The sequence below is a fragment of the Cervus canadensis genome, chromosome 29 (genome assembly GCF_019320065.1).
Source record: "Cervus canadensis isolate Bull #8, Minnesota chromosome 29, ASM1932006v1, whole genome shotgun sequence".
Classification (NCBI taxonomy): domain Eukaryota; kingdom Metazoa; phylum Chordata; class Mammalia; order Artiodactyla; family Cervidae; genus Cervus; species Cervus canadensis.
Window position 1 is genome coordinate 30,205,569 of NC_057414.1, and position 25,489 is coordinate 30,231,057.

Sequence of the window (25,489 nt, forward strand, 5' to 3'; positions counted from 1 at the left end):
CTAAGAGATTAAGAAAAAGTTAAAATTTCTATTGGTGTAAAAGATACCACTAATTTTGTCTCTGGGGGTCGTAATGGGAAAGGACGTGGAATATGTGACACATACACACTTGAGCACATGCTACAGAACCTGGGTGAAAGAAGATTAGAAAAAGCTTCATTCTTATTAAAAATAATAATAAATAAACAGGTTCACTCTTGTCAATTTAATTAAAGAATAATTCTATAATAATGTAAATTTTCATCTATCATAGTTGTCACAGGTTCAAATTCAATTTTTAAAAATCTTCAAATATTGCAGAGAAAATACAAGTATTGAGATTAGAGGCCATGGTTTCTGACACTACAAATGAAGAAATGTCAAAAACATACACAGAGAACAATATAGATACTGTTTTTTACTTTATCTAAACTATCTTACAGAAAATAGTGATTATCAATGTAAGTGACTTAATTTTGAAACTGTTTCATTTTAATGAATTACAGTAGGAATAAAAAAGAAAAAGCCATGTTGGGTTTTACCGTAGTCTCTGGATATTGGAGGCAACGCCAGAGAGTCGATATATTCCATCCACAATGCCATATCTCTCGATGAACGCTGTGCAGCTTTGAAGAACCTGGGGCACTAGAGAGAATTTTGGAAGACATGGATTAAATTGAGAGTATTCAATGGAAACAAAGTCACAAAAAGTAAGAATGTCTTAGCAAAATGAAAGTTGCAAATTAAAACTACATGGAGTGGAGATTAATCTACCACAAAAAATGATAAGGGCATATTTATGTTAATTTCACATCTAAACTAGATAACTGGCTCCTGAATAATCAAGATTGGCTCTATGCTGTTACACTGGGGTAAGTGGAAGAGTTCATTAACTTTTGGGATACTTTCTCTAAGATCTTCTGCAATAGACTCATTGAGATTATATTAAAATAGCAAGGTGAACTGTTTAGTTCTAACATCATTCTAGATTCAGCTACTCAGCTGAATTTCATACTCAGCAAATGGATATGCAAACTTCAATGTTTATCCCAACATGATAATTACCTACTTTAAGTGCTTCAATTTTTCACCTTTAAAAGTTTCTTTTATCTTTTCATAGTTAATGGTAATTCTAATTATATCCAATAAACATCAAGGTAATGCAAGGGTCAAAGTAATTTCAAGTAAATGGAATCTTTTAATTTCCTGCCTATCTTTATATTAAAATTACTGACTTTTGACTCGATAGTATCAACAGGTCATGAAACGCACTTCAACAAAAAGCAGGAAGAAAAGAAAGGCTCTCTGGTTACCTCTGAACAACTGACACAAACAGCCAGCTACTCTGGGCTTATGGTCTAGAACAGAACACTCAAAGCTTATGAGAAAATGTTTTTCTAACCAAAAATCTACAGTAATTGAAATCTGAACTTCATTTATATTGCACTGCAGATTGATGAATTCACAGGCTTTAGTAACTATGTTCATTTTATCATTTTTATTTACAATCCATGAAAAGAATAGCTCGAAAGAACATTATTTGGTCTGCAAAAAACTACTCTATTAAGGATGAAAGAGAGGTGAATGAAACAACTAAGATACTTTAATAAGATAATCTTATCTACTGCATATCACTTAAATGTGTATATCATTTCTATATTAATTACAAAAGGTTTTTCCTCGGTTTTCCTGCCTTGTGTTGTACTTCCTGCATCCTGTCTTTTAAATTCTGTCAGATCCTGTAACTTATATTTAAAACATAAACTCCTTAGCTTTGAATAGTTTTATAAGAAAGCAGGTATATTACTGAGCAAGCAAAATGTGCCAGACTAAGTGTTTTACAATGGATACTCTCATTTACTTTTCAGAGAAATTATATCATTACCTCCCTTTTCAGAGAGGAAACTGAATCTCTTAGAACGATGAAATTTTACACCTAAGGAAAAGCAGTAAACAAATGGCACAAATAAGGATCAAACTCAAGCTGTCCAAGCACAGAGTCACACTTTAACTATGGTAACACACTGCCTGGATTTTAAGGTCCTTCACCATTTGCACTTATTTTAGTATTACCATATTTCCGTATTTCACAACTCTAGGCCAAGTTAAGTCTCATCTTTTACCAAACAAACCAGCCACGCTCTAAGTCCATCAATTTCCAGAAGCCAGCTTCCTCTGCCTGGATTCTCCTTCTGCTACCATCTTCTTATAGAAAACTCTTGGTTGCTGTTCAAAACCCAACTGAACTCTCACTCCTAGGCAAGCTTTCTTTGAATATACCCCTAAGCAAAAGTAGCTATCCCTGGGTTCTAGATGCCAACAGAACTATGTCATTTTGAATTAATATTTATTTGTTTACACCATGATTACTCCTTCTTGAGTGCATGCCTGCTCGGTCACCTCTGACTCTTTGTGACCCCATGGACCGTAGCCCACCAGGCTCCTCTCCCATAGGATTTCCCAGGCAAGAATACTGGAGTGGGCAGCCATTTCCCTCTCCAGGGGATCTTCATGACCCAAGGAGACATGGGTTCAATGCCTGGGAAATCCCATGGACAAAGGAGCCTGGCAGGCTACAGTCCAAGGGGTCGCCAAGTGTCAGCCATGACTTAGTGACTAAATAGCAACAGCAACCCACAAGAAAGCATACCTACTCTTTATACATAGGCAGACCTCAGAAACACTACAGTTTCAGTTGCAGACCATCAGAATACAGCAAACTTCACAATAAAGGAAGTCACGCAAATTTTTGGTTTCCCAATGCATATAAATTATGTTCATACCATACTATAGTCTATTAAGCGTGCCACAGCATCATGTCTGAACAACAATGTATACACATTTAATTAGAAAAATACTTTATTGCTAAAAAAAAATGCTAACTATGATCTGAGCCTGCAGTGAGTTGTAATCTTTGCTGGTGAAGAGTTTGAAATACTGTGTGAACTACCGTGTGTCACAGGGACCTGAAGTGAGCAAACACTTGGAAAAATGGTACCAATAGACTTGCTCAATACAGGGCGGCCACATACCTTCAGTTCATTAAAAAAGCACAGTATCTGCAAAGAGCAATAAAGCAAGAAAAATATAGCATCTTTGAAATTTCTATGCCGTATTCAAATTTACAGTTTGAATAGCTTCTTAATTTATACAGCAATTTCCCTAAAAGTTGAATATTCCATTTTCTGGCTTTCATACATAATACTCTAATGAACGTTTTTATTTTTGTTAGATTATAGCCTTAGGATAACCCTGAGGGAGAATTGCTACAAGAAAGGAATACTGTAAGGTCTCTTGCTCTGGAGTGCCAAAATGTTTTGCAAAAAGGCAGTAATTCCCAGAGCTACCTGAAACCAACATTTTTCACCTGCTGGTAAAAATCTCTGCTGTTTTTAATGGCACTGGATATCATAATTTAGAAAAACAGCTTTGTTATATCAGCAGTATTTACTTATATAAAACGGTGTCTCAAAATTGCTTAGATACATTTCCATGATTGCAAATAAGATAGACACTTTTTTTTTTCACTTGTTCACTATTTGCATTTCTTTGCATTTGCTTACTATTTAGTTCCCTGTCAAAATTATATGTTTATATCTTTTTTCTATTCTTCTACCCAGGGGCTTAATTTTCTCACAAGCCTGAATGATATTTTGGTTTACTATATTAGGAGCATTTCACCATACCCAAGAAAAGAGGACTTTCCCAGTCTGTGGCACCTTTCCTTTCCATTTGTAGTAAGTGCCCTACATTTGAACCTTCAAGTTGTGAACTCTCAAAGATGTGAACATGCACTCACATGTCCAAACACACGTTAGTTCATGTGTCTGGCATATTGTCAGGGGCCTGCACCCTCCACAAGCGGCTCTGTTTTCACGTGCTGTACTGTGCAGTACTATGTAGAGTACAGTAGAGCAGCGGTATAGTAGCATCTTTATTTCAAGCCCAGGCTGTCTGGAAGCAAGCGTCAAAGCAGCGATGATGTAGCTGGTACCACTAGGAAGCTCCAGCTATTGTACTGCAGTATTGTACTGTTCAAGGCACTGTGCTGTAAGATTAAAAATGGTTTATTTTTTGTTTTTTAAATGCATTACTTGTGTGAAAAGTACTATAAACCTATTACAGGACAGTACTACATAGCCGACTGTGTTAGTTGGATACCTACGTAACTTTGTTGGACTAACAGACAAACTCGACTTAGGAATGTGCTCTCAGAATAGAACTTCTTCGTATGTAGGGGACTTATTCTATATGGAAACTGCTTGTTTGGAATCACCTCTTCATTTATGGTTTTTTCTCTTTGATCTCAAAACAAAATCATTTCGTATTAACACTTTTATGAGTTAAAAATAGTTAACCCTTTCATATATTTGAAACTTTTAGGGTCATAAAGCGAGAATTAAGTTTTTCAAAATTGCTCTTTCATGTTTCTGTATGTATTTATAATGAACTCCTCCCCATGAGCTGGTTTTTAAAAAACACTTTATCAGCATGGATTCATATCTAGAACGACGACTACTTCTGAACATTCCAGGTTATATCATTCATCAGTCGTATCTCATCCTCTACATCAGTAACATTCTAGTTTTGAATATTGTTTTAATAGTGGCAAAGTTAGATGTCTCCTATCCCTGATTTCCCTCCCCATAATGTTCTGTGATCTTCTCATTGGCTTATTATTCCATGTGCATTTTGACTAGTTGCAAAAATAATCCTCAGGCTTTTGGTTTGTCTGTCTGTTTTCTGTTTAATTTTCAGTAATTGCCATAAGTTGATATTAGTTTGGGACTAACACCTATTTAAAGTAATATTGTGTCTTCTCCCGCAAGAAACATGGTATAGTTTGTATTAAATCCATACTATAAATATATTGGTATTCTTTAGGCAATGAGTAAGGCCTTAATTTGAACTTGATATTTATTGATATTTACACTAACTTTCACTAGTGGTCTTCTTAAAAAGTATATAATGGGTATTGCCCATCAAGATTCAGAATTTCACAAATCACCTATTTCTGGTACTTATCAAAATTATAGTTAAGTACTTCCTTAATATTCTAGCATCTAAAAGAGATGGCAGAGAAAAGTGCTATTTTTTAAAAAATCAAAGAAAAACTCCATTTTTCCTTTCTTTCTATCCATTCAGCCCCTCCATCCATTCTTCCTAGCACTGAATTCTTGAATAAGAATTTAATTTATAGAGAAAGGAATTTAAATTTTTAGCTGTAAAAGTTGGGAAGCTGGTCTTGGTAATACACAATCTCAAAACTATGAATTTTTTCCAAAAGAGAAATTAACATTTCAGAATAAACTGTGAGAAGGAAAAGTGAGGAAGTTATCTGGAAAGACATGAAAATAATGCAAACCAGCAGAGCTATTGTACCCTTGGTGAGAATGTCTTCACCTTTCTGAACAGATGACAAGCATCTCTAATGCCAAAGTGCATTCCTAGACCCCTCGTGATTCTCAGTTACCCCGAAGTCAGGCGAGTACCTGAGAACATTCAGTACGTGCTGCTGAACTCAAATGGAACAGGTGCTGCTTGCCGTATGTAACTGATTATAGGAGATCAACAGGGAGAGGTCAAAAACTGAAATTATGAGATTATAAATTTCATATTTACCTTCAAAACCAGAATTCAGAAGGTGCTCCCCCAGGTCACAGCCAAACACTCTTTCTTTCAAGATTCCACGCTGCTTCAATTTCTGTTTTGTTGGACGAGACTTCATGAATGTGCGTAAAAAAGTAATGAGCTTGCCGTGCTTTTTAGATACTAAAAAACAATAAGAGAAAATACCTTAGTTGTAGCACGAGGAAATGAAGTGCAGATCTCAACAGAATAACTACGAAATAATCTATTACAAGTAGACCATATATTCTGTAGGAAATTTTCAGCGGAAGTTGAAGAAACAGTTGCTTTATAAATAAAAGCATGGTTTTGCAGGTTCTTCTCACCAGCTTGTGGTCTTATTTGATGGAACTGTGTGCAAACTGAAGTATTATAATTCATGACTTTCAAGTTAAGCATGGTAAACCAGCCAACTTCCCAATGCTACCTAAGCATGCTACAGGATTATAACTAGGACTTGAGTTTTACTTTAATATATTGCTTTTAGAGATCTTCATGATAAGTAAGACTTAACATGGTAGAAATTTAAGAAACTGCATTTCTAATTAATTTCTAAAGTATTTTATTTAGTGTTAGAAATTTTCATGGCATTTATAATCTGGAAAATAAAACTTAAAAAAGAAACAATTCCCTCTTCCTCATTTTATAAAGAGGACAATCCCATTATGAAATAGCACACAATTATCAAACTAATGGCTATGTTAAGTACAAGACACACACACCCATAAAAAAGCATTAGATCTTTATTGACATTCATCTATCACATAATACATCACCTTAAAGACCTTTGTAGATCAAAGTAAGAGATAAGCAAATTATATACAGTAAGATATTTCCACTGATTTATATATGTTAGAAAGACAACAGTGAAAGATCTGAAAGCAAACAAATCCTTAGAAAAATGATTTTTGCTGAGAAGTGCATCCTGCAGGGGAAATTACTCTGGAAGTCAACATACAACAAATTACCGTAAGCTCAGCGATTAACTGCAGGATAGAAGACTAAGCCACATGGCCCCAATCCTCCTGCTCGGTCCGCAGATGATTACAGGTCTTACTGAACCCCCTCTAGTTTCTTGAGTGAACCCAAATCCTAAAGCCCATGAACTGATGAACCCTTCTGTGGGAATTCTGTGCACTGAGATTAACTTGTGGTCCAAATGGACCACTAGATGGGTTACTTGGACCAGATTAAACATTTTCTTTACATTTTATGGGAAACACTACTTCCAGACTTAAGCATCTTTTCTATAAACTGTACAAAGGTAATCAACTGTAACTGGCTTGCCTGTAACTGAGAGGTTCCCTGGGACATGAGATTTTCAGTGCTAAAATCAGGAAAGTCCTGAGCGAACTGGGACAAGGTTGTCATCCTTGTACACAGATTAAAGAGGAAATTTATTTTTTCTATACCAACCACTTACAGTTTACCTAGAATCATCAGTATAATTTTGATGCCATCACTAACATGCTGTGTGACACTCTGGGCAAATTACAGCCTCACTTGTATCTGAGATTCTTGCTATAAAATTAAATGATATGATCTCTTATCTGCTAATGAGACATTTGTACCCACTGGGGTAACTGAGAAGATGTCACACATATCATATTAGTATATCAAAAGTTTCTGAACTTGTATGAGTTTTATTCTCCCCAGTTTCTAGTAGATTATTATGAATCTTTGTTCTTAAAGTGTGGCCATCAAACCATTTCTGAACATTTTGTAACAAATTTTAGGATAATTTTTATAAGATGAACACATAAAAACAAGCAAATTTGCATTAATGTAACATTATATATTTGGAAGAATTTTAATTTCTATTATATTCAGTATTTCTACCTGGAAATAGGGCATGTCATAATGTTTCTAAAGTTTTAAATCTTGCAACAAAGTTTTCTAATTTTCTTTATGAAAAGACACATTCCACATATTTGTTAGGGATATTGTCAGTTATTTTACTTTTTTTTGCTGCTTCTGTAGAAAGCAGTCATTTTCATTTATGGTAGGTACATTAGAAAATGATTTCTTTATGTATGGCTCAAATCTGATCATTTTGTAAAATCTCAACACTTTAAGAAGGATTTTAGTTGATCCTTTCAGAGTTCATGGATATATAATTGTATCAGAGCAAATACAGTAATTCCATTCTTTTTCTGAAGGAATAATTTCTGATTTCTTTTCTAGATTTTAATAATTGGCCAGAACATCCAAGATACATGTTAAAAGCAGGCATTTGTATTTTGACAGTGAATTTGGTGAAAATATCTGTTGACTCTGACAACTGCATATGATGTATATAAGAAAGAATTCTTTTAGTCTCGGATTTCCAGGAATGTTTCAAAGGGATGGGAACTGAATTTTAACTTGTATTCATTTAGCAACAAGCACGTGAGTGCCTACCACATCTCAGGAACTGTTCTCAGCCCTGAGAGTACGGCAGGGAGCAGGTGAGGCCAGCTCCTTGCTGTCGGAGCTCACGGAGCAGAGGCGTACAAATAAATAATAATACCAGCATTATTATTTGATTATATTATTATCAATATACTGAACAAATAATAATACAGACGCAGCTGGCATTTATTTTATGCTTAGTTGCATGCCAGCAACTGTGTAAGCATTTATATTTATTAACCATTCGTTTCTCACAGGACCCTACAAGGAAAAGACTACTAGACTACTATTACCCCCTTTTCAGAGGAAGAAACTCAGGCACAGAGTGCTTAGTAACACGTCTAAGGTAATGGAACCAGGATTAAAAATCAGATGGTCTGTGTAAGATCTAACAAACACTTCCAAATATACATGTCTCTTCACTTTAATTTTTTCTTCACTTTATATTTCCTTCCCATTTCTTAGACAATAAAATGGCTAAAAGAAGTTTTCTTTCAGACACTGCACTGCCTCCAACCATTTTCTTAAACTAGTAAGTGAAACTGAAAGTGTTAGTCGCTCAGTTGTGTCCAATCTTGGCAACCCCATGGACTGTAGCCCACCAGGCCCCTCTGTCCATGGGATTCTCCAGCCAAGAATACTGGAGTGAGTAGCTGCTCCCTTCTCCAGGGGATCTTCCTGACCCAAGGATTGAACCCAGGTCTCCCACACTGCAGGCAGCTTTTTACCATCTGAGCCACCAGGGAAGCCCCACAGACTACTCAGTAAAACTCCCTTTATAGGAACAAGAGTTTGGACTACTGTCAGAGAAACCAGGAGACTTCTGAGGAAGGAGCAGTCAGGGCTGGCTTTAGACAGGTAAGTGCTTATAAACCCACTTCAGCAGAGGAACCTGAAATGCAGTGGGGAGTGTGTTAGGGCTCAAGTCCACCAAATATGCTGGATTCGAGAAATGAAAATGATAACAGTGACACTTTCACAGGGAAAAAAAAATGCATAAAAAATAAAACACAAAACAAAAGCAAATCACACCACCGTCTGGTCTGTTCAAATTCCCTGTAAATGTCAAAGTGTGAGTTGCTCAGTCATGTTTGACTCTTTGCGACCCTACAGACTATAGGCTGCCAGGCTCCTGTCCATGGTATTCTCCAGGCAAGAATACTGGAGTGGGTTGCCATGCCCTTCTCCAGGGATGGAACCTGGGTCTCCTGCACTGCAGGCGGATTCTTTACCATCTGAGCCACCACTCCCTAGCCAAGAGTTAAAATGCAGCATGTGCCACAAGGCTATCTTCTTCCATATCATTTAGACATGATTTCACACTTGCAGTCTTCTTTCAAGACTTGACACAAACCCAACCCAACCAGTCCTTCCAGTAGTTAAAAGTTTTAGCAGTATTTACTTTAGTATCTCCAAGGTAAAGCTTTATGATACCGACAATCAGCTCATAGGGGCTCAGGAAACCTTGACACAGAGAGGCGGGCACCAGGTGTTTCTAACCACAGTACAAGTACAGTATTTCTCCAGCAAATCCTAAGGAATCTTCTTTTCTCATAATATTTCACTTAAATCAGAGTTCTCTGAATTGGGTCTTAGGAATCTTCTAGAGTGATGTGAGAGAAGTCTGAGCTTGAAGGAATTTCTCAGGAAATTAAAGGAAGATGATTTGTGCCAGATAAGGGGCTCTGCATTAGGTTTATTTGCTTATATGCCTCGAGTTCTAAGATTTGTAATGAGTTCAGATGGCCAAGCAGACAAAGTTAGAGGTGGGATGCATAATTCTGAGAGAATGTCTCTGGCACTCACGCTGAGGAGGATGACTGGACTGTACAGCATGTTACTTTTCAACCATATTTCAGCTTTGCTAAAATATTCTCTAGAACAATTTGCCAACATAATATTCCCATAGGACATACTTACATTTTTCACTCTTCATTTCTTTGTTCTATTTAGTTCTATCAGACATTTTCATTTTTGTTAATCTCATCAGTATGACATATTATATTCCACTTTAAAGTGCATTTCTATGCTTACTAATAAGCTTGGGCACTGTTCCATGTTCACTGGTCATTCTGTCTTCCGCATCAGTGAAATAACTGTTTACATTCTTGGCCCATTTTACTATCTGGCTGTCTTTTTCTTACTGATGGGCAAGAGATCTTTATATAATCTGGAAATGAGTCCCCTGTCAGTTACTTTTGTCACAAACATGTTTCCCAGTCTTCCGCTTGTACTGTATACATTTTTAATCATGTCTTTGTATATGGTTCTATGTTTTAAGATATCTTTCCTTATCCGAGGTCATAAACATACTGTCCTATTTCTTTTAAAGTTTTTATTTCCTAAACTTTTTTACTTTTTAAAGGTTTTTAAGCTGATTTTAAGCTTTTTTTGTATGTTTAGGACAACGTATAAGCACACTACCTTTTTCTTTACACAATCATTTCATCACTTTTATTGGACAGTCCTTTCTTCACTGATTTGTAAGGTTAATTCTTACATGAAAAATGTGTATAGTATGAGGGGTCTGTTTTGAGTTTTCTCAATTTTATCAGTCTCTCATTTCATCAATTCCCCACTTTCTTGATTTTTAGCATTTTACAGGTCTTGGTACCTGGAAATATGAGCCCCTCCACTTTTCCTATTCTTCAAAATTGGCTTTATATTTTCAGCCCTTTACTCTTTCGTATAAATTGTAGCATCTGCTTCTCTAATTATAGGTGGAAAAAAACACTTTGGGGAATTTGATCGAAGCTGCATTGAATTACAGATTATTTTTGAGGAAAATGACTTATTTTCAATACTGAGTCTTCTTGTCCATGAATTCAGCATATCTCTCCATTTAAGATTTTTTTATGCCCTTCAGTAAATTATTCTAATCTTTCTCCATAAAGGTCTTACTTATTTTTGCTATAGCCATTCTTTAGAAATTTATGATTTTCATTGTTATTGTAAATGATTTGTACACTACTTGTAAATGATGTGTATGTGCGTGCATGCTAAGTCGCTTCAGTCATGTCAAACTCTCTGAAACTCCATGGACTGTATGTAGCTTGCCAGGCTCCTTCTGTCCATGGGATTCTCCAGGCAAGAATACTGGAGTGGGTTGCCATGCCCTTCTCCAGGCGATCTTTCTGACATGCCCTTCTCCAGGGGATGAACAGGCATCTCTTAAGTCTCCTGCATTGGTAGGTGGGTTCTTTACCACTGGGAAATGCAAAAAAGAAAACAAAAAATCTAATAACTGATTACTGGATGAGATAGTTGGATAGCATCACCAACTCAATGGACATGAATTTGAGCACACTCCGGGAGATGGCGAAGGACAGGGAAGCCTGGCATACTGCAGTCCATGGAGTTGCAAAGAGGCAGACACAACTGAGTGACTGAACAACAACAACGACAATACAGAAACACACGTATCATGGTGTGTCAGACTACTAGGGTTCCAATCACGCCTCTGCAGCTTCCAGCTGTATGATCGTGGACAAGGTACCCAATTCTCAGACCTTCATTTTCTTCTTCTATGAAAACATTAAAAATAGTAAATACCTAACAGGATTGTTGTGACAATTAAATATAAAGTTTGTTTTTTTTTTTCCCTGCTGAACAGAAAAAAACTTAATAAATTTAGGTGCTGCTGTTGTCATTGTATTAGTTTATCTTTCATTCAGCAACCGTGCTCAACTCTGTTATTACTTCTAATGATTCGACAGGAGATCCTTCTGGATTTATAGACAATCACCTGTAAATAACACAGATTTATTTCTTCCTTTCCATTTCTTTTTGTCTAATTTTACTGAACCTTGAATAAATGATGATCTTGTTCTTGATCTAAATAGACTGCTTATATCTCACCATTAAGAATAAAATTTTCATGGGTTTTTGGATAGAAACCGTAAACAGATTTTTTTAAAACTCCCTATTCTTAATTGTCAAAATACATAAAATGAACAAATATTGACTTTGATCAAATGATTCTCTGTATCTATGAAGATAATCATTTAGTTGGCCTTGTTTAACTTTTAAGTTTTGAATGTGACAACAATCCTGCTTGTGTTAAGTCACTTCAGTCACGTCAGACTCTTTGTGACTCCTATGGACTATAGCCCACCAGGTTCCTCTGTCCATGGGATTCTCCAGGCAAGAATACTGGAGTAGGTTGCCATGCCCTTCTCCAGCGGATCTTTCCAACCCAGGGATTGAACCTGAGGCTCCTGCCACATCTCCTGCATTGAAGGCAGACTCTTTATCAATGAGCCACTGGGGACAACCGTAGGTACATTTAAAGTTTTGCTTTTATACTCAGGTGATAAACCTCCTGTGTTCTGCTTGCCTCGTATCTGTTGCAGGGATGTAAATGACTACACCAGACTGGAGAGGCAAGTGGCAACATAAAACACTAAAGCCTTAAGCCAAGGCAAAATTCTCCCTTAGAAATTGTAATAAACATAGGAATCCTGTAAACATATCAGCAGTGCCTTTCAATAAAAAAACTCAAACATAAAAGAATTCTACAGGGTACAAGTGTATAAAGAATTTTAAACATAGAAAGATTTTAATAGGTTGATGATGTCTTAAATAGAAGCAAAGAAACATGCCATATCTTTCCAGTGACAGTCTTAAATAGCTGAGGTGAACTATGCTTAGTATTTTCAAATTTATTAAAAGGGATATTGGGAAGAGTTGTCAAAATCAACTTATTTTTTAGCATGTACTGTCATATGTCCTGAAAGGATCTGTGGGCAACTCAGAAACATAACTTTTGAACCAGTTAAGTCAGCACTCATGTTGGAAAAAAATATGAACTAATTCTTACTTAGTTTATAGCTTTGAGTATATCAATTAATTTTACACTAAACCAAAGAAGTTTTTATTTGAAAATAAATGGACTTGGAAATTAAACTGATTCACTAGAGTAATAATTTGACAAACTTTTAAAGAAAAAATTCTGGATGAGCTAGACTATATATGACTCCAATATTAAATAAACTGAACTAAAAAAAAAAAAAACTTTTTCCAGTAACTGAGGTATAGAACCTCTTCTAACTTTTCTTTTTCATAATATAGAAGAGCTTTAATATAAATAAAGAGATATAATGATATAAAAGAACTTCTTTAATCAAATGACTGAAAATACACATGAATAATTTTGATGTTGTATCTTTTTTAGTCTTACAAAAAACACCCTCTGAGAGTTTCTTGCAAACCAAACTCAAAGTAGGTTTTCATTTGATGAAATAAGGAGGCATCTAAGAAATTCTGTCACTGACTCTATTTTTATCTCTGTACATCTTCTGGTCTTGTCAGACCTGCCGTCTCACTGGCCTGTTCCCAGTCCTACAAAGGCAAGAAAAAGAAAAAGACAAACTGAACCCTAAACCTAATCTCCAATGAAACCTGAAGGAAAACTTAGAAATTAGAGTAATATCATAACATTATAGAATAGTTAACATGTATTGAGGGTCTACTATGCTTCAGTGCTTTATATGAGCTAATTTAAATTCAGTTAGCCTTACACTCTAAATGATTTAAATTCAAATACAAACCAGTATCTGATCATTCAAATTTTCTGTCTGTCAGATGAGGTATACTAAATAAAATCTAATTCATCTCCTATTACATTCAAAATAATAAATATAATAAGGTTATCAGAATAATGATACTTCATACCTTTTCTTTCTATATCTTTCCTGTATCCAGCTCGACCTAAGCTCATAATTCAATTCCTTTTCTTTAGTTTATTTGGTGCTATTCTATTATATCTACATATATAGCTTTTGTACGTGGTAAAAATATTCAGCAAGGATAAAATGTTAGCAATCCTATTTGAAGATTTAGAGACCATACTAAACCAGTAGCTCAGAAACTGAAAGCTTTCAGGTCTTTCTAATAATAAAACAAGGACTTCCCCGGTGGTTTAGACAGTAAAGCGTCTGCCTACAATGTGGGAGACGCAGGTTCGATCCCTGGATCGGGAAGATCCTCTGGAGAAGGAAATGGCAACCCACTCTAGTACTCTTGCCTGGACAATCCCGTGGATGGAGGAGCCTGGCAGGCTATAGTCCATGGGGTTGCAAAGAGTCGGACACAACTAAGGGACTAAACTTTCAATTTTCAATAATAAAACGGTCCAGTGAAGGCTGCCCATCCAAACACGCCTATTATTGGGCAGGCAAGAGCAAGTGGAAGCATACTGGACCAGGAACGCAGCGATGTAGTTTAAGTCCTGATTTGGCCAATAAGTTGCTGCAAACTTTCAGACAAGGTAATTAGCTAGTTTAGATCTCAGTTTAATAATACGAAGCATGAGAAGTGAAACTAGACAGTATATGAATTCTAGATTTCAATGGAAATACTTGAGGAATCAAGAAACACTCTGAGAAAGTATACAGTTAGAAAAGCAGAGAAAGCGCTAGAGTCTGTGGGAAATGTCTTTGCTTTAGGAAAACTTATCAGGAGGGAAAAAAGGACATAATTTAAAATTCCACTGGACAGCTATATAACAAAATACATTCAGCTTTCCAAATTATCTTGGGAAAGGCTGCTATAAAAACTTAAAATAGACCATTGTTAAATGTTACTATTTCAAGCACAATATATCAAGTTTAGTTTTTTTAAGTTAAAGTGCTTTATTTTTCTCCATGAAAATTTAGAAATAAGGAGTCCTTACGTATATCATTTATACAGCATGCTTGTAACTATTTCCAGAACTTGAAGCACAGGCATACTATCTTTAATTGTTAAAAACATTAACAGTTGTTGCTCATGTCATATGATGCACTGTTTCTCTGATCTGTTAGCAAGTCCCTGGTGAGCACTACAATGGCCATTTATAATACTGTTTTTACTAGAAAAAGTGCCATATATTTTATAAAGACTAATTTTTTAACTAGGTTTCAGGAATTCACTATAGTAAGAGGAAAAAAGGTGAATATTTTCTATACATCCTGCACTTCTGAAAACTTATATTCTATCAGGTTGATATTCAAAATGTAAAATATTTACTGTCTCTCTAGGAATTACTTTGAGTTTCCTGCTAGTTTTTAAAGCAAGAATAAAACAATTTCAGCCTTGGGATTCACTGGCCCCCACACATCCCAAAGTAGATGTCCAAGAAAATATGTAGATAAATTTGGGTATCAAATTGTAACATACTGTTGAAGTTATTATGGAATAAGAAAGTACAGAATCATTTTTGCTCAATCTATCATAAACAATTTTGGAAGTAAGAGAAAAAACACAGTTCTCAGACTGATGTGTGTGACAGCTGCTTGAGTAACACCGGGGACCAGCCCAGGGCAAGGATGAGGTTCTGGAATGTGGCCGCTGGAAGAGTTCTGGCATCTGTACATTCCAACCTCAAAGGAGGAAACCAGGTATTTGAGAAATGTCCTGTAGATGCAATACTGAATATAAAATAGCTCTGACAGTAATGGCTCTTGTTTGAAAACCTGGAAAGCTACTGATGGGGCTTCCCAGGTGGCGCCATGGTAAAGAACCTGTCTGCCAATGCAGGAGATACAAGAGATCCCTAGGTCAGGAAGATCCCCTGGAGGAGGAAATGGCAGCCCACTCCAGCATCCTTGCCTGGAGAACTCCGTGGACAGAGGAGCCTAGCAGGCTACAGCCCCCAAGACCACTAAGAGTCGGACACAACCGAGCAACTGAGCTCGCGGGCACACAGAGCGAGTGGAAGCTGCTAACAGTTACGTAAGTCAGACAGGTCTCCATTTACTCAGAGCAGAGAGGAGGAGGCATTTCAAAAGGCATGACAGGCAGGAATGCAAATGGATGAAACTAATAGATCTAGAAAATAAATCTGTAGTAAATTTTAGAGAAGAGCTGTTCAGACACAGAGGAGATAAGAACAGTTCATTAGGAAAAAAAGAAGCAGAAAACTGGCAACAAACTGCTGCTTCAGAATATCCAACACAATCCTTAGGTGGAACAGCATGTCTGTGTTCCACTAAAATCCTTGGGTGTTTGGATAAAAATATCTCTTTCTCAGGGTGTAAAGCAACTTCATACTGCTGCTCTTCCCAGGGCAGGACATAAACAGTGACAGATAAACCACGAAGGGCAGGCTATGATAAGACCTTCAAAAATCACTGTTTCCTTGGGAAAATGGGCATCAGGGTATGATTAGGACAGTCTTATTATTTACATCATACGTTTACTTTTTGAGGACTTAGAAATTTTAGTAACAAACATGAAAGAAGGCTCAAATGTAGCTTATGTGATTTTAGGGTAATATAAATAAATTTTACATTTTTCTTGCTAAAACTGGTACTGACTTTTATTTTTAAATTTTAAATTATAAATTAAAACAATAAATGTGATTGGTTTTGTTCCTCAACTCTGTACAAAAACAAAATAAGCATTTTTTTTTATCTTGGTAGCTTTACCACCTCAGTTATTATATAAAAGACTCTTGACTAATTTCATTTCTAAATACAGAACAAAAAGATTTGCATTTTAGCAGAGGAGAGTGGGAGGAAACATGAGGTGGATATAAATTCCTGACACTAAAGGATTCTAATACTAGAATGGGTTATAATAAAAAGACTGTAGAAGCATCTCTGCTGAGGATTTTTAAATAATCTGGGCTCTCATTTTTCCAAGGTGAACTAGTACTATTTGACATGAAGCTTAAAAACTAGTACTATTTTAAGAGAACACTGATTTATATATCTGTCTTATAAATTAGATTGGAATAAGCACAGATTCTTAGGAATTCAGTAACATCAAAAGTAAGAGAACTATAAAAAAAACTAAATGGGAAGGAAATCCAAGAAAAGGGGGACACACGTATAGCTGATTTTCTTTGCTGTACAGTAGAAACTAACATAACACTGCAAAGCAACGATACTCCAATAAAAATTAATTTAAATTATGTTGCTGAAGTTCTAGGAATATGGACATATTGAACCTTAATCTTAACAGTGTGAAAATTCTTTTCTTGAAATTATTATTTTTTATTAGATTACAATGTAATCATATTCACTTTGATGTCAAAAAACCCTGTGCACTTTATTAAGCTATGAAGTTTGATGTGGAACACTGATATGATGGGGGTGGGTTTCATTTGTATGGGCTACTTCCCCCTTCCCTTCCCGACCTTTCCTTCTGCAGGAGCTGGAGCAGAAACATCCCATAACTGAAGAAGACAGAACTCTATTTAAAGGCAGATGCCTTAGAAGCCTGCCCAGGAAGACCTGGCCTTTGTCCTGGGAAATAAGAACTTGGACCTTGGAGTCAGACAGACCTGAGGGCTGGAATCCACTCTCTAATCACTTCCCACATGCAAGGTCTTGCGCAAATGACCTATTTAAGTCCAGTTCCCTCAAACACACAGTGAGAATGGCAATAACAATATCTATCACCCAGGGTTACTACAATGCTGATATGAAATTACAGATGCCAACCATTTAAGTCTGCATGTGTCAATAAACAGGAGTCGTTTCACCACTGCAATTTCTCTGAACACTTTCAGAATCCTCCGAGGTACAGGGCTAACCAGAACCTGAGTCGGCTTTACAAACCAGGTTTGATCATATCTGGTCTTACCTCCTGAATTCAGGGCTGAGGTCACTAAGGAAAGGTGCAAATAAACACAGGATCACTTTGTAGTTTCTGCCTGTATAACTGTCTTACGTGCAAACTTAACCTAAGAAACTTTAGATTTCTGCTCTCTCATCTTGAATATCATATACTACTATATAATATGCTAAAAAAGAAGTTACAGTTGCAAACCATTTTCATATGAGCAACTGGTGCTTCTTTAAAAGTTGACCGTGAAAAGGAGCTCTGAATTCTGAGCTTTCTCCATTTGTGGTTTTGAAAGTCAAAATATCAGTATTATTTAAACAGTAGTAGAAAAGAAAAATGGTCAACTTCTTAACAGGGCTAGTCTGTGATTCAGAGAAAACTGTGGTCTCCATGTTATCTTAATGAAAAGTATTTATAACCAAGATCTGAAGAAGTGCCATATAAATATGGAGTACTACCCTGATAGTAAGAAAGTCTGTGCAAGAGGGAAAAAAGAATCAATGCAAATATATCATGGATACAGAGACCTATCCTTACTAATGCCAACAAGGAAAAAAAAATATACCTGAAGATAAAAAGGCAAAAGGATTACTTCCTTGTGCTAATTTGAACAGGCTATACAGACTACCAAATTCTTTACAGTAAATCAGTGCTACTTATTTTCTATTTGTCAATAACTGAGATGCTATGTACCCAGTAGGGAAAAAAATTTAAATATGATATATACTTGCTGCTTATGAAACAGATATGTTCTTTTAACATGCAAATTTTTGTACATTAACCTGAGGTCTGGAAAGCATTAAGAAATAAGCTGATCTGAAATTTTAAAATAATTATTTCCTGAACCTAGGAAAGTAAGATAATACCTACAGAGTTAAATCTACTTCAAAAAATGATCACCTCTCTACAACCAGGCCAAAGGTTAAAGCTCAGTTATTCCATCTGTGGATAGTTAAATAATTAGCCAGTCACCTAAAAGCAGCCAAGGAAATACGTGCCCAAATGCAATATAAAAAATAGTCTCTGAAATATTTGTCAAACACTTGAATAACTGACTGAGATGTCCTTACCTCTCGCTGTGGCACAGGTTTTAGGATCAATAATTAAAATTATTCCAAATGGCTGCACTTGGCAGGAGGCTCGACAGGACACCGTGGCTCTGCATTCCGTGCAGAATGAATGACAATCACACCGGCTCAGACTTCACCACCACGGGGTGACTCCCAGTCAGACCTTCCCAGCACGCTGAGGTTCCAGCTCTGCTCCCAGCAGTTTCCTCAGCCCCGGTTTCTGGTCTTTAGTCAAGCAGAGTGGTTTGTGTGCACGGGAGAGCTCTGCCTGCAGGAGCTTAATCCTCTCTTTGCACGTCCTGCTTTCCAACACAGCAGAGAGCCCCAGCCCAACTAAACTTGCAGAACAGGCTTTGCCAGGATAACTCCACCCACCCACTTCACACAGGTACATATCTTTTGTTCAGAAAACACTAGGACTAAACTGATACTTAATTAAGACTTTAACCTTTTAAAAAGTCACTGACTATTCAGTTGTTTATATTTGCTATCCATATGGGAGACAGTATATCCTATAAAAATGATGGTATTTACACCCAATTAAAATTAAAAAAAAAAAAACTGATCTAGCAGGAAGTACTGTCTACAAAAGGCTGAATCATTAAACTGGCAGCGACAGGCTGGGAGAACATAACTCTGAATATCTTTGCTGATAATGAGTGGTGAATGTTTTCTACTCAGACAAAAAAATCATCAATGTATACTGCCTTTGCACGAAAAATTCTGAGACTGGAATGCACAAATTTTTAATATGCAAATGAAAAGTTTTAAAACCTGCAAAGTTTTTTTCAGAATTAAAAAATAAGAATTGCATATGATCAACTATACTTCAATACAAAAAAAAATCCAGAATTAAATGTTTCTGATTATGACCTCCTCCTTTATGCACTGCCAGAAAAGATTCAATATTTATACTAAATAGCAGTACTGCACTGTTAACCCGACTAGATTTGAAAAATTAAGTGAATTGCGAGATATTAAAATATTAATATTAAATTAATATCTTCCAATAATATTAAATTAATATAACAATTTAATATTAATATTAAATATCTTCCAATATTAATATTGAATTAATATTTTCTGTTCTAAATGACTTTTCACCAATACCAATATAAATCCATGTTCAGACACTTGTTTCTAGTAAAGGAAATGATGTTTCATTTGCCAGAAAGATTCTAAATAATGTATAGACAGTCTTCATTACAACACTATGAAGTTGATTAGAACACTATTCCCATCTTTAGATGAGGAAGCCAAGGTCACACAAGTAGGAATTGTTGAATTTAAGATGCCTGGGGAGTATTTATCATTCTTTCCTCTCTGGTTGCACTTCTGAACAAAGGAGTGTTGATAAATGGTAGGCCACAATAAGAAAAACAATGAATTGATGTGATCTCACAATATGAGAGACCACAGAGAAATCCAGGGCATGGCAGGAACAAAACATGTGGTTTTTTTTACCACTGGAACAGCTGTGGACTTATGGATTTTGATGAGTAGGAAATGAGGCTCCCAAGAGTTTATTCATGGTGGAAAAGGCACAGCCACCCCTCCTCCCCGCTCCCTTCCTCAGCACTGAAGACACAAGGGCAGGGGCCCAACAGAAAGAGGCAGGGGAGAGGGAAGAAAGGGGCAGGGGGAGGGGAGTCCCTGCTGTGGAAAAGCCATCTGGGGGACACTCCATGCAACTCAAGAGCCCCTCACGCTCCCCAACATACGAGCACAGATGGGATAAGTAAATTCGACGGTAGCTCACCTGAGTGCAGCAGAATGACAAAATAAGCCTCACCTGAAACTAAGAGGCTGCACTTTCTGCCATGTAAAAATACAGGTAAGAATATGAGTGTGTGCAAACCTCGGTGAAAGTGGACTCAAGTCTAACCTGTGGTTCACTGCATGATGACAATGTCACTCCCTGGTTTTGAGGATGTGCAGTGTAGTTATGTGAGGTGTGACAACTAGGAGAAGTTGGGCTTTGAAGATATGGGGCCTCTCTGAACTATTTTGGTAACTTCGTCTGAGACTATAATTGTTCCAAAATACAAAGTTTAAAATGGGCTCACGAACAAACATCATGCTCTGTCTTTCAATGACTGCTGATGGCACAGGAGAGGTCACCTGCTATGTTCCTCTTGCATTTTACAAAATGGAGGTTCTCCTGTGAAGAACTATGATGGGTCTGTGTGGCTAGTGGGGAAAACAAGAGAATTCCCTGGGAAGGCAAAGGCAACTTTCTAGTCATTCTGTCAGGAGGGTTGTTGTCGAAGGAGCAAGATGTGATCTGATTCTGGATATGTTTCTGACCATGAAACTGGTAGAATTTACAGACAAACTGTCAAGGGTTTAAATAATTTGGGTAATTTTTATGATAGAATTTTCTCTGCTCAAAACTTTCTCACGTCTTCCCATCTAGCTTTAAACGAAAGTCCAAATCCACACAGTGGCACCCAAGCCCCAAGGAGAATCTGATGCCCTTCCACCCTCCAGACCTCACCCACATCTTCACTCACTGCTCCTGTCAAACCAGCCTTCCTGCTGAGTCTTTAACAAGCCCGGACACATGCTGCTCAGTGTCCTTACACTTGCAGTTTCCTCTCTGGGAAGCTCTTCCCACAAGTAAGTGCTTATCTCTACTCCTCATCTCCTTCAGGTCTTTGCTCCCAAAGTTAGCTTCTAATGGGGCTTCCCTGATAGCTCAATTGGTAAAGAATCCACCTGCAAAGCAGGAGACGCCAGTTCAATTCCTTGGTCAAGAAGATCCCCTGGAGAAGGGATAGGCTACCCACTCCACTATTCTTGGGCTTCCCCTTGTGGCTCAGCTGGTAAAGAATCCGCCTGCAATGTGGGAGACCTGGGTTTGATTCCTGGGTTGGGAAGATCCCCTGGAGAAGGGAAAGGCTCCAGTATTCTGGCCTGGAGAATTCCAAGGACTATCCATGGGGTCACAAAGAACAAATGAGTGACTTTCACTTTCACATTACTTTCTAATGAACCCCTCCCTGACTACTCCACCCTCCTCCTCTGAAATTATAGCCCCACAGGAACCACATCCCAGTACTTTGTAACCTCACTTATAGGCTTCGTTTTTCTCCACAGCACTTACCTACCTTAGTGTGTGTTTAATGTGTTTGCCTTTTTTCTTTCCCTCTCATCAACTTGAATACAAACAGCAAAATGACACTATTTTTCTTTGTTGTGTCCACTATTTTAGCCCTAGTACTCGGCATGCCCTCAGTAAACGTTTGATCACTGAATGAATGAATAGTGGAAATGTTGCTTTATATATGGCAAGGATTAGATTGCACCTACCCCAAACACTGGCTAAGGCCTAAATGAGAGTTTAGGAAACATCTTCGATACTAGTAGTAGAAATTATTCTTATTCATAATTATTGATCAACTGCTTTAAAACAAATGCTATGTATAAAAGATGCAAATTAACATACAATAGAATATCTATCCAGAAGCAAATCTAGGTGAAGAAAAAAGACACACAAAAAGTGAAGTATAAAATTCAAAATAAGCTAACTTATTACTAAACTCTGTTTCCAAATGAGTGACACAAGGAACAGCTACTGTAGGCTGTAGTCCTTTGTTATTCAAAACATAGTCTTAGGACCAGTATTATGGAATTACCTGGGAGCTTCTTAAACATACAGAAATCAGGCCCCACCCTAGTGAATCATGAGCTACAGTTTTTAACTCTCTCTCTCAGGTGGACTGAATGTACATTCAAGTTTGTGAAGCAGCGGCCCAAGGAGCCTCTGTGAAGAACAGAGAAAGTCATCTCACGCAGAAGACAGACCATAGGCAGGGAAGTGGGGGAAATCAAAGTACAACCAAGCAGAGAATAAGCAAACATATTATTGATGCCGAGTAGAGATGAGAAAGGGGAAAAACAGGTTACAAACATAAATGTTCCAGTATTTTATGGAGCATCTTAAAATTTCAGGCTAAAGGTTTAGTATATAATTCTGGTACAAAGGGAAATCACTGAGGTTTTCTGAAGTCAGGGATTACACGTTATAAAGGTTGTATTCTAAAGTTTTATTTTAGTAGTAAATATTAAGATAGACTAAATCCACAGACATTAATTGTGCATCCGCTGTGCACATACCCTGTGGGGGAAATAAGGATGAATGAGACACATTTGTCACCAGTGAGGAGATGGCAACTTAGTGAGCAAGGAAAACAGCTGCTATTAGATCTGACATGGGGGCAAACAGGACGCAGGCCTGGGGATAATGGTCAGGGAGAGATGGGCCAGGGACAGCCGGTCAGTGGAGCTTTCATGCACAAGAAGATTGTGGCCTGAGTCTAAATACAAGGAAAGTGTCAACTCGGGGGGAATGGGAAGGAGGGCATTTCTACTGTAGGGGCAGCAGGAGCAGAGGGAAAGCTGCATGATCACATGGTCTGTTCTGAGGACAGCAGGGCAGAGCCCTGCAAGCACAAGGGGAAAGAGCAGAACCAGAGGACAGAGGAGGAGGGGGGCTGGAAATGACACAGCAGAGTCCAGTCTGGAGGTCCGTTTTATGTGCAGTGAGGAGATATTTATGCGCAGTGAAAGATATTTTTTTAATTAATTAGAGAAGGCTTAGAAAGAATGATGGTTGAAACAAAACTAGCAAATGAAGTAGGTTCTGATAAGCACTCATCTTCATTTCCCCTTTAACACATCTTTTGCCCTAATTATTGTTCTGTTCATTTACAGAAATACATTTTTATTTTCTCTTGTTGTAATAAAACCAGAAGATATTAAATAAATATTTGTTTTGGGAGACGAAACAATAAACTTTACCTCTCTTCAGTGTTCTGTGGTGGGAAAATTCTGGTTTTTGAGTTTAACAATCACAAATGAGTTTAATCCACCTGGTACAAGGCCAGTGTGGGCAGTGATTACCAGGAGAGGGCAGAAGACTTCCCAAGGCCAGCTGTGAAACCTCGGGCGCATCATGGAAGTCTTTCTGAGTTGCTCTACTAGTTAAAAAGGGGTGTGTGGGGAACAGAAATACATTCTGCATACTTAGTATCCTGCAAGGCTGTATCGAGATTCAAGGTCCAATTTAATAAAAATTCAGTATTTGAAAAGTCTAAGGCAACTACAAACATGTGGTGTTTTGAATTCTCAGTTTTTCCCTGAGAGTGAGAAAAGTATTATCTTGATGTATCCATGTGTTTGCAGAGAAAAACACCTGGGCATTTTGGAACTCCTTTAAATCTTACGGCAATGCCTCCTAGGGCACTGATTTTAATATCTGATTCTTAAGACATTTGCCTCCAGAGCGATAAAGCAAGCATGTGTTCAATGGGAAGAAGATTCAATACAATGTTCCACGTGGGGTGAAGTAAAAACCGGAAGCTTTTCACTTGCTATAGAGTGGTTGCCTCATGCTAAAGTGACATGTGAGGAAGCATGGTTACAGAAGAGCAAAGTGCTGCACACTCAAAGGAAGAAAACAAACAATCCAGAAACAAACAAATGAACATAAAGGAAAAAAACTATCATCAGGCAAAATTGCAAATAAAATAACAGCAACAACAAAAACAAGATTCTGAAGCACCAGTTTTCTAAAAGAATACAAGGGCTTTTTAATTTCAAAATTACTCTACAAATTCAGGCTGTTGCTTTATAAATTACTTCTTAAATGAATGTAAGGATTTCATTAGCATTACATTTAATCACTGTCTTATCCCAAAATGAAAACCTCAGCTCCTTCTATGTCTGCTAACAAAAAAATTTATGATGCAAACTCTATTCAAGTGACCATCCAAAGAAGCTGCCTTCCACACCATGGGCCCATGAAAGCAACTATAATTTGTTTGTTACAGGTATATTGTGAAATATTTACATGTAAATTTATACCAATGAGTAACACATTAAATAAGTTATCTACATAAACTAAGTAGACCTAATTTTAGACACTCCTGAATTTAAATGATATAACATAGTAGATAACCATAAATTGATAAAATAATAACAGCTGATAGTGATTAAGTATCCAGGGGGCTTTAAATGCTTTATATCTAATTTTCAAATGAATCTTGGCTCACTTCCTAGATGAGGAAATTAAAAATCAGAGAAGCCAAATGACATGCATAGGGACAGTAAAACATGGCGCAGGGATTAAAACCCAAGGCTGAAGCCTGTGCTCTCACCTCGCTGTCCTGCTTTTCACATAGGTATATAAACTAAATAAAACATCTGCATTAAATCTGCTTTCACAAAATATCTATTTATGGGTTGGCTACATTAAGACCTTAGAAATTACCTATTTGGACTGGGTGGAGTGAAGGGGAGATTATAGTCCATAAAGAGTAATATATGATCAGTGTAAAGGAGTTAAATAGTACAGAAGCAAATGAAAAAAAAAGAAATGTCTGTTGCTATATTTGCAATCTCACACGCCTTTCCAGTGACGGATGCATCCTCCTGATCCTCTATGAGTTTACAACAGGACTGTATTGCTCTGTGATTTGCTCTTTCATTTAACAACACATCACAGGAAGGAAAAACCCTGGGTGAGCACATATGCTTCTACTTCATTCTTTTGAGGGCTGCAGAGTACTTCACAGTACGGAAGTATAACATCTATTTTGAGAATGTGATTTTCAACCTTTGTGTATTAAAGCAATACCGTAAGGACGATTTACCTGGATGGGAGGTATATCTAAAAAACATGAAGTGACCAATTAAAAATCGACAAAGGACTTGAATAGACATTTCTCCAATAAGCACAGGAAAAGATGCTCCATGTCATCATGCCTCTGTATAATCACCACCTGGACCGACAGAGCATTACCAGCACTTCCAGATCCTCCTTCCTACCCACCTGCTCACTCCCCTCTTCAGAAGTACCACTGCCT

The 25,489-nt window shown here is 37.1% G+C and overlaps 1 protein-coding gene across 5 annotated transcripts in view; it reads right to left on the bottom strand.

Annotated features, from left to right (window-relative positions):
* Positions 1-25,489, bottom strand: part of ARHGAP32 (Rho GTPase activating protein 32) — a 191,257-nt gene that overhangs the window by 21,866 nt on the left and 143,902 nt on the right. For all 5 annotated transcript variants that reach the window (XM_043452466.1, XM_043452463.1, XM_043452465.1 and 2 more), the window contains 2 exons: positions 5,602-5,751; positions 522-624 (listed from right to left, as the gene is read on the bottom strand). In XM_043452466.1, the coding sequence (XP_043308401.1) occupies positions 522-624; positions 5,602-5,751 (253 nt within the window). The remainder of the gene's footprint in view (positions 1-521; positions 625-5,601; positions 5,752-25,489) is intronic.